A 10,425-nucleotide genomic window follows, 5' to 3' on the forward strand; every position below is an offset into this window, starting at 1 on the left:
CGGTTCACAATCGCACGTTGACATTTATTTTCAGAGACTGGAAACCGTTTAAAAACATTAATTTATTGTCAAACCTTCGGTAAAGTAATTTTAAAAAACATCACCGAAAAGCGGCCCATTCTTAACTTTACATCAATGATTGAACGTCCAAGAACAGTCGTCCGTATACGAGTGTACCTGTATACAATTTACGCGTGTACCGTTGTGTTTTTTTTGCCGTTGTTAAATCACGTAGATAGTGTTTGCTGTGATTAATCGTCGGTAGCTCGTATGAACATCGCGTGGGCAACTCGCGAAGGCAACCGCACGCGGACATCTGCCGTGTCGTGGAGCGACCGTTCCCATTTGCAACGACTTGCAGTCGAGCCCGTGGCGAGCTCGAAAGCATTTGAAGCCGAATGTCGAATCGACGCCGTACGCCTGCCGCAAACCACGCCACAGCAAACCGTGCATTGATCTACAACAGCGCAGCAGCAGCAGCAGATTAAGGTGGCCATTGTATTACTTTTATTAATTTTAATAAAAAAAAATTACCTACGTGACTTTACCGAAAAAACCTAAGAACATGTATAGATATTCCCCACAACGACCTCCTATGTTTACATTCATTGCGAGGTGCTATACCCCGATAAAGCAGCGTGGCGACTGCGACAAATTTGCCGTCAATGCGTCCCGAGCTCGTTAGATCTCGGCAGCGAAGCGGTGCCGTGAGTCTAACTCAGGACTTGGATGGATGCCCGCAATGGCTTGCCAAGTGTTGTGTGCGCTGGGCTCTTGCGAGGTTGTTAGGAGGTGGGAAGTGGTCAGGTCGTCACCCTTCTCACGCGCGGCGAGTTGCTTCCCACACGAAGCCGAACGCTCGTGAATGGAATTGGCCAAATGTTTCAATGTAGGACCCTGCAGGCTTCCCTGTGCAAGCAATTCTACGTTGTTATTATTCTATGTTTTATTCATTAAAGCACAAGTGTTCATTTCACACGCGCTCTTTATGGAACCCCTACAAGGTAAGTAAAGGAATATTCATAGCCCACATGCTTAAACACAACACATTTAACATAAATCGAGTGCGTGTGACAGATGGTTTAAAATTAAAGATCGCCGTGTAAAAATAGCGTTTATATTGGAAAAGTCAATAGGCCATCACCACAATTCCATCCACCTACACCTCGCCATCGCTTCGCCTCCTCCTGCTAGACGTGTACGTGTTACGACGCGTCGATTGCAACGTGCAAATAAACTCCCGTTGTTCTCGTCAACGTCCTCAATGAGTCCGTCGCTGGTGCGTAAATGCCCTCGTCTCAATAGCCCGTCGTAGATAGCTGCGAGATGCTCTTTGACTGCAGCTGTCTCAGCTTGCGCCACCCTTCCAGGCAATCGAAGAGGGCAAGAAGCCCTTTGTCCACCACCGCGGGTAAGGGGTCCGCCAGCGGGTTGTTCCGAATGTGAAGCCCTCTGTCGACTGGGTGGTTGGCGATCCTGGGCAGGCGGACCAGTTGATCCAGGTCTACGGGGACAGTCCGGATCTGGTTGTAGTCCACGTTGAGTGTCTCCAGACGGGTTATCTCGCAGATGGAGGCGGGCAGGGCCTCGAGTCTGTTCCTCTCGGCGCTCAAAGTCTCCAGCCTTTGCAGCTCCCGAACGCTGTCCGGAAGGCTCGCGATGTCGTTTGAAGACACATCGAGGAACGTCAACGCTTTCATGTAGACGACGCAGCGGGGGACACGAGCGAGGGCGTTCACGCTCAGGTTCAGCTTGCGCAACCTCCTGAGCGCCACCAGCTCGTCTGGCAGGGATCTCAGCGAGTTGCTGGAAAGGCTGAGCACCTCAAGACTCTGGCACTTTGCGAGCTCGCGCGGCACCTCCACGAGGCGATTCCTGTTCGCGAACAGCGCCTTGAGCTTCCTCAGCATGCCGATCTCGGCGGGGAAGGCGATCAGATTGTTTCCGTCGAGCCCCAATACCACGAGGTTCTCCAGGCGGCCCGTGGCAGACGGCATCGTCGTCAGTCGGTTGCGCCAGAGGCCGAGTTTTTGCACTTCCCTGAGCTCGAAGAGAGAGGACGGCAACTCCGTGAGGTCCAGCCCCTCCAGGCTGAGAGAGACGAGCCGGTGGACGTATTTGAGCTCCTTTCGTAGGGCCCTTGCGGATAAAGCCGGAGACTTGCCACGCGAATAGCTCAATCCCATTCTCAGCACCGACGCGACGTTTGTCCTACAGATGGCACTTTGCAAGTCCCTGCGAGCGTCAATGGCTTTCACGGATACCTTTGGCAACGTCTCTTCATCGTCCTGGTACGCGTCTTTCTTTCTTTCTCACCTGCTGCCTATGCAATACAAAGCGGTGGGACGATAGGTTAGCGCAATAGGACGTAACTTGTACAACAACACGAACGACTGGTGAAGTAATTTCCGCTGCGCGCGGTTTTCGCGGTTGTTGCTGCACGTTGTCCGACGTTTCGCTCCACGTGCCTCTTCAGGAGCTGAATTAGAGGAGAAGCTCCCAGCGCGTGGAAAGAAACGCCGTGACATCATTCGGAACGACACGCGGCACGACCAGAACCAACCACAAATCTATCTTAGACTCGTCACTTTGGAAGCTTCCAAATGTTGTGTAACTGCACCGTACGCACATGCCACTCGGTTACCGTCACACACGGCGATGTGGAAGCGCGCTCGACGGCGTGGACCGACCGCGGCAGTCAGGGGCAGCAGCAGCAGCGTTCCCGCCGCCTCCTAAACCTTCACGCAAACGCGGCGCCTTCGTGGACCGCTCCCTCTGCACGCGGCTCCTTTTGTTTGTTTGTTTTGTGTTGCGCGCCGAATTGCCGCGGCCGCATTCGCGCGTCGCAGGCCGGTCACGGCCGCATCGCCGTCGCCCCTCGAAGTGCGAACGGAGGCAAAATGCGCGGCGCGGCTGGCCGGAACGCGACCTTCTTAATTCGCGGAAAAAATGCGCGGCCTTAACGTCCGCGGGGGACATTTGGCGACGGCTGTCTCACGATATCCCGGGGGAGAGGTTGAAACAAACAACAAAAAAACATAACCGCCGACCCCCCCCCCCCCCCACTGGCATAGACGCATCACGCCAAGTGGTCGTCGCGGTTTTGCGAAGCTGGCGCTCTTAGAGACGATTACCGTCGAACTTGATCAGCGCTTTCTTGGTTCTTTCGGTAAAGTCACGTAGAATGGAAATAATAAAATAAAACATAATGAAATAAAATATTACATAATAATAAAATAATATAATAATAAAATTATAACATTTTATTATATAATATAATTATATTATATAATAAAATAACAGCATAATTCTCACTATTATTTATTATTTTATTATTTCCATTCTACGTGACTTTACCGAAAGAACCAAGAAGATGAATCCCTGCAGTCACGAAAGCTTTAAATCGAAATTTTATCAGCGCTCGCGCGTGCTTTTGTTCTCTAGGCGTGACTCCAGCTGACTCGGCTGTGGTGATGAGTGTTATTGGGGTAGAGGTGTGTTACTCGAGGTGCTGAAACGGTGCCTCGGGAACTCCACAAGGCTTCTCCTTCTTACTCGTGTGGAAAACTGCAATTGCAATGCGCGCGTCAGACAACGGTCAAAGCACGCAGCTGTTGCGCCGAGTTGTGAAAGGGTTGGCGGGCGGGGTGCTGATGTGTGCTTTAAATAGAGCAGAGAGAGAACAGGGCATGAGGCACCACTGGGTACACGAGGCACCGGGGGATAAGGTTGACACATCGTCGCAGCATGATCCGCATGCTTTGGAATAAGTGCACCGATGTTGGAGGATACACTTGACACGGATGCGAATTCTGAAGCGGCATAAGTGCAGGCGATCGTGACTGACTGATGTCAACAACGGTGATGTTCGTGAAAAGACTAGCGATTATTAAATTCGACGCAACTGTAATGAGCATGCTTGGTTCTTTCGGTAAAGTCACGTAGATAGAAAAAAATAATTGAAAAAAAATTTCAATTAAAAATAAATTATATTAAAAAGTAAAATAAACCACGACGTTTGATTGCAACACAAGCGGAACTTTTTAAATTTTATTTTTATTTTCTATCTACCAAGAATATGAATTCCCGCAGTCACGAACGTTTTAAGTCAACTATAACGAGGTCTACGATTTCTTTACTGGTTAAACATCGAAAATGATGCGATCAATTATGGTACCGCGTGAACAATTCGCCACGGATGTTAATTGGTTTCATTTCCAGGCCAGGGTCATATCAACATTCTACATGGATTTTTTTAAAGCCATGTAGGATTTTCCAGACGTTGTAGGACTTGGGGCTATAAAGTAGCCAGGAGATGGCAGTGCTGAGTGTTACACCTTTGGGTTCCTCCGCACACGAAGCCAACCCCTCATTAACGAATTCACTCATCAATGCAGGACCCTCCTGAGAACGTGCCTTGAGACTCAATGCGGGTTCCCTGAGTAGCACGAATGTATAAAAATAACCATGCGCTGATGCCCATTGCAAGTGAACCAGGTAAAACAAACAAAATGTAAACACATTAACAGACGTGCTTCTAACGCCGTCCATTTGCGATGTGTTACATTAAACAGGTGAGGCGTTAAGCGCAGAACCGGCCCTAGACCTTTGGGGGCCCTAAGCAAAATTGGGTTGGAGGCCCCTTTGATGTATGATTTTTTTCACCCACTAGCTAGCAGTGACTCTAGGGGGCCCTCTGCTGGCCACGGGGCCCTTTGCAATTGCAAGGGTCGCTTAGTGGCTGGGCCGGCTCTGGTTAAGCGTATAGAAAATACCTTTATATTCGTGCAATAGAACACTGATATAAATACGGCAAATCCTTGCTTAACGCGTGTTTACACAACGCGTTTTCGCCTGAACGCAGTTCTTCCATTCGGGAACAATTTTCGCACAACGCAGAACGTGCCCGTTATAACACAGAACGCGCACGTTATAACGCAGAACACGCCCGTTATAACACAAAACACGCCCGTTATAAAACAGAACACGCCCGTTATAACGCAGAACATGTTCGTTATAACGCAGAACACGTCCGTTATAACACAGAACGCGCCCGTTATAACGCAGAACACGCCCGTTATAACACAGAACACGCCCGTTATAACACAGAACACGCCCGTTATAACGCAGAACGCGCCCATTATAACACAGAACGCGCCCGTTATAACGCAGAACGCGCCCGTTATAACGTGGTATCTGATCTGTTGGCGACGAGCTACTCTCTTGAGCGGTGCGGCTGAGCGGTGTAATACAGTGCGCGTATGTTCGCGAACGCAGGCGTTCCTCTTTCAGTCTCCCTATGCGATTCCAACAATGTTCGTATAAGAAGAGCAGGACGGAGTTCTTTTGGTAAGCTGAACTTGATTATGCAAGACAATCACATATCAAAGGACCTGCAGAACATTACCGACTATAACACGTGGATCAGAAACGTTGACAAAGATAACGCAAACTGGGCCAAAAGCTGACAAGTGTGAGAATCCGCGTGGATAGATGCATGCTCAGATTGCAATGAGAGACAGGATGATACAAATACGGATCAGGAACGAACACAAAATATTGCATGCTCAGTTAGCTTCGGTAGGACAATGCCCTGGAAACGATGATGCCCCATGGACGAGACTGGTGAAGGAATGACAGCCAAAGGAGGAAAAGAAAGTGCTCGAGAGGATAACCTCAATTTCCCTGTACGTTGAACGTCTGTTGACATGTGAAGGGGCTGGAAATTCACATTTACTGAAAACAATTTGGTCGCGGTCGATCTGATATTGGTTTTCTTTTCGCGTTATAATCATTAACAGGTGCTCGCTCCATGGACACAAATCACATGCACACGCAGCACAGACAACTATCTCCATATATATAAAAGGCAACGTTGTGATTGTGTGTCTGTTTAAAATGTTTAGCGTAAAGTCACGTAGAAGGGAAATAATAAAATAATAAAAATAAAACATTTTATTACGTTTTATTTTTTGTTATTGTATTATTTCCCTTCTACGTAATTTTACCGAAAAAAACCAAGAAGATGAATCCCTGCAGTCACGAAAGCTTTAATTCGAAAAATGTTTAGCGTACTTCCCGATATGCAACAAACTTGAAATCTGCCATGTGGGTACTTTCCAGACTGTACACATGCAAAAATTATTAAAATACACCTATTTGGGGGTTGGGGAGCTCAATAATGCATTTATTTTTTGCACGGCAATTGAGCTGTGGCGTCAAATCTGTCACGTGACCCGCGCACGTGGAAGCGTAACGCATTGTAGTGTCGTGGTTAGCGCGCTGCGCTACGAACCCGGCGACCCGAGTTCGTTTCCCGCTCACGGCCACCACCGGTAACGATTATTTCAACCGGTCCTGGGCCTCCCCTAGGTCAACTCAGCCTCAAACGAGTAACTGGTGTGCTGGCCACCCACCCCTCGTCTTCCATATAGCCTACACAGCTTATTGGGGAAAGGGCTGTTAGCGATTACTTACGAAGGCCAGAATGGCGTACACAAAGTATAAGTGGAAATGTTTACACACCGCACCGTGCGCTCAATTTAAAAGCCGAGTTGACCTGGGGGAGGCTCAGAAGCGATTCAAATATGTGCCACTATTGTTGCTCGTGAGCGGATAGCCGGGCGCAAACCGCTGCGCCACCGCTCTCTACCCACCGTACGCACACACAGCCCACACGGTTTAACACGGAGGCTTTCGCCGACCAAATATCATCCATAATAGAGGTGAATGTTGTGGCTTGGCTCTCCAACACACCGGTTAGTGCTGTACTAGTGACGAATTGGCCACGTGTTGTTTTACGTGACAACCCTTACTAAGTTGGCCGTGTCGGGTGGTGGCGGGTATTAACGACACATTTATTTATTTACGCGATCTAACCCCACTCCCCCCCCCTCTATTATGGACAACGCACACGCGCGACAGACGCGCACCACGCATTTATTGATCTCGCGCCCAACGCCTGTGACGGGCGTGTGAAAGAGAGGGTCTGGGGGTGGTCACGATCGCTCAAGGGGGTCCACGGGGGTATTTAGGTGGTGGGGGGGTAGGGAGGAGGTCCTCTGGGACCACCACGGCGTGCCGCCTGAGCGCATCGCTGACCGCAAGAGAGCGCTCGCTGCTGCTGCTGCTGCTCGCTGCTGCTGAACCCCCCCCCCCCCCACCGCGTCTCTCCTTGAGCCGGGAACGCGCCTCTCGGGCGCAGAGTGGAGCCGGCGTGCGTCATGGTCACACGCACACCGCGCGGTGAAGAGAGGCTCGGAGCGAAGCGGACGACTGACCGACTCCCTCCCTCCCTAGATTTGAAGCTTTCGTGACTTGCGAGGATTCATATTCGTAGGTTTTTTCGGTAAAGTCACGTAGGTAAAAAAAAAATAATAAAAGTGAAATTAAAAATAAAAATCACGACGTTTCGGAGTGAGCTGTGTATCACTTGATACAGCTGTCGTGCTGTGACTGTTTCCACCTGAAGACGGAAGCTTGTGTTGCCTCCGAAACGTCGTGATTTTTATTTTTTATTTAACTTTTATTAATTTTAAATTTTTACCTACGTGACTTTACCGAAAAAAACTAAGAATACGACTCCCTCCCCTCACCCCACCGCGGCGATTCCACCGGTGGTTCACGAGCAAAATTAAATAACAGATTCTTTGGAAGATGCGGATACCCAATGCACAAGTGGGGTGGGGGAGGGGAGGGGATCAAACATTACCCTCCTGCGTGCGACTGTGGGCTACGGACACCAAACGCCATGGACCACAGAACTTTGCACGGCCCCATGTATACATTTATAAAGGGCGGTGGGTGGGTGAGTTGGTGAGTTGGTGAGTGGGTGGGTGGGTGAGTGAGTGAGTGGGTGAGTGAGTGAGTGAGTGGGTGGGTCGGTGGGTGGGTGAGTAGGTGGGTGAGTGGGTGGGTGGGTGAGTGGGTGGGTGGGTGAGTAGGTGGGTGAGTTGGTGAGTTGGTGAGTGAGTGGGTGGGTGAGTGAGTGAGTGGGTGAGTGAGTGGGTGAGTGGGTGAGTGAGTGAGTGAGTGGGTGAGTGAGTGGGTGGGTGGGTGAGTGAGTGGGTGAGTAAGTGAGTGAGTGGGTGAGTGAGTGGGTAGGTGAGTGGGTGGATGGGTGAGTGAGTGAGTGGGTGAGTGAGTAAGTGGGTGAGTGAGTGGGTGGATGGGTGGGTGGATGAGTGGGTGGATGGGTGAGTGGGTGGATGGGTGAGTGGGAGGATAGGTGAGTGGATGGGTGAGCGGGTGGGTGAGTTGGTAGGTGAGTTGGTGGATGAGTTGGTGGGTGAGTTGGTTGAGTGAGTGGGCGGGTGTAACGGCAATTCACCAACTATCAGATACAGCAATGGAATTATTAAATCACGTAGAACTGGATCTGTAATTGTTGCACAGCATTCACCATGCGAACTCATCATCACAGATTATGTTGTTGTTGTCTTGTGTGTACTGCCACGGCTCTGCTGTGTGTCTCGATTGCTCTACAGCATAATCCATCTTTGTACTGTGCCTCGCTGTCTCGATCCGTCTTGTTTGCAATGTGGGTATTGCACATTTCGGTTTGCATATTGCCTTGTTCGTGTCGTCTCATTTATATTGAAGGAGTATAGTGACACGTAGAGTATCGTATCTGTACGGCACTTTCTTCTGTGGTGTTTGTACTGTGTGTTTAAGATCGGTTTTGTTTGTAACGTGTGTCACTTCTGCGCTGTCTGTCCCCGTGAATGTCCTCGCCTGTGCTGTCTCACCCCCTGCTGTCTCTCCCTCGTGTCATGCCTCTGGGTTGTGCTCACCACTGCGCCACAATCACCCCTACCATCAATCGCAGCCGTGTGTTTATTAGATATTTTGTATTCAAATTCGTAACACGCGCCCTAAGTGCAAAAACAAAGGTCACGACCACTTCCGAGTTGAGATGATTCCCGAGAGAAGGAGCCGTGGTTCGTCGCAGCGCGAGTGGCTCCACCAGGTTTGAGTCTGTGCACCTGCGGCGTCAGGACCCATACGTCACTGTCGTGGAGGAAAGAGGTGGGGGTTGTTGGAGGAGGTGGGGGTTGTTGTAGGAGGTGGGGTTGTTGTAGGAGGTGGGGGTTGTTGTAGGAGGTGGGGGTTGTAGGAGGTGGGGGTTGTTGGAGGAGGTGGGGGTTGTAGGAGGTGGGGGTTGTTGGAGGAGGTGGGGGTTGTAGGAGGTGGGGGTTGTTGTAGGAGGTGGGGGTTGTAGGAGGTGGGGGTTGTTGGAGGAGGTGGGGGTTGTAGGAGGTGGGGGTTGTAGGAGGTGGGGGTTGTTGGAGGAGGTGGGGGTTGTAGGAGGGGGTGCGGGTTGGAGGTGGAGGTTGAAGTAGGTGAGGGGTGTTGAAGGAGTCGAGGTTGTAGGAGGTGGGAGTTCAAGGAGGTGGGGGTTGTAGGAGGTGGGGGTTGTAGGAGGTGGGGGTTGTAGGAGGTGGGGGTTGGAGGAGGTGGGGGTTGTAGGAGGTGGGGGTTGTAGGAGGTGGGGGTTGTAGGAGGTGGGGGTTGGAGGAGGTGGGGGTTGTAGGAGGTGGGGGTTGTAGGAGGTGGGGGTTGTAGGAGGTGGGGGTTGTAGGAGGTGGGGGTTGTAGGAGGTGGGGGTTGTAGGAGGTGGGGGTTGTAGGAGGTGGGGGTTGTAAGAGGTGGGGGTTGTAGGAGGTGGGGGTTGTAGGAGGTGGGGGTTGTAGGAGGTGGGGGTTGTTGGAGGTGGAGGTTGAAGTAGGTGAGGGGTGTTGAAGGAGTCGAGGTTGTGGGAGGGGGTGGGGGTTGGAGGAGGAGGAGGTAGGGGTCGGAGGAGGAGGTGGGGGTCGTAGGAGATGGGGGTCAGAGGAGGTGGAGGAGGTGGGGGTAAGAGGAGGAGGTGGGGGTATGAGGAGGACGAGGTGGGGGTAGGAGGACGAGGTGGGGGTCGGATGAGGAGGTGGGAGTCGGAGGAGGAGCAGGAGGTGATGGGGGTTGGATAAGGTGGGTTAAAAACAGTAGGACTGATGCTACCCTGTAATTTCGGAGTTTGTAGTGAAATAAAAGGTTTGAAGGAAGTAACGCTTTGGTAAACGCCGACTCTCTCAACACACCGGTGTAGTTTCAAACGCCAACGGCATCAAGTGCAGCAGGGCTACTTGTTGAGAGATGTGTTGTAAATCACGATTCATATCGATGATTGCGATTATGCACATGTACGGGGGGTGAGTGAGCGAGGAGCGGTGGCGCAGTGCTACACAGCGCCGGTGGATCAATCGAGTTCGACACCTTGGCCCAAGGGCTCCTATCAGCGGCGACTAATATCTGAACCAAACCTGGGCACGCCGCTCCATTCAACCAACCCGCAACTGACCAGCGGGGTGAAGTATAGTCAAACAAGCACGTGGGAAAGGAGGGGGGGAGGCTGTCATCAGTAGCGGACCGCCAAACGGGCCGCTC

General features: G+C 51.1%; 1 protein-coding gene across 1 annotated transcript; it reads right to left on the reverse strand.

Annotated features, from left to right (window-relative positions):
• Positions 1-204: 204 nt before the first annotated feature.
• LOC133344056 (leucine-rich repeat-containing protein 30-like) lies at positions 205-3,125 on the reverse strand. The gene is made up of 2 exons (XM_061554003.1): positions 2,630-3,125; positions 205-2,323 (listed from the first exon to the last, which is right to left on the reverse strand). Exon 2 carries the CDS (start codon positions 2,184-2,186, stop codon positions 1,299-1,301), a length of 888 nt encoding a protein of 295 aa, XP_061409987.1. The 5' UTR covers positions 2,187-2,323; positions 2,630-3,125; the 3' UTR covers positions 205-1,298.
• Positions 3,126-10,425: the final 7,300 nt, after the last annotated feature.

The sequence above is a fragment of the Lethenteron reissneri genome, chromosome 19, assembly GCF_015708825.2.
Source record: "Lethenteron reissneri isolate LAM-NWPU_2019-01 chromosome 19, ASM1570882v1, whole genome shotgun sequence".
Classification (NCBI taxonomy): domain Eukaryota; kingdom Metazoa; phylum Chordata; class Hyperoartia; order Petromyzontiformes; family Petromyzontidae; genus Lethenteron; species Lethenteron reissneri.

What these genes read in the sequence shown, in the direction of transcription:
- LOC133344056 (XM_061554003.1), bottom strand. Translation starts at nt 2,186, where the DNA reads ATGGGATTGAGCTATTCGCGTGGCAAGTCTCCGGCTTTATCCGCAAGG.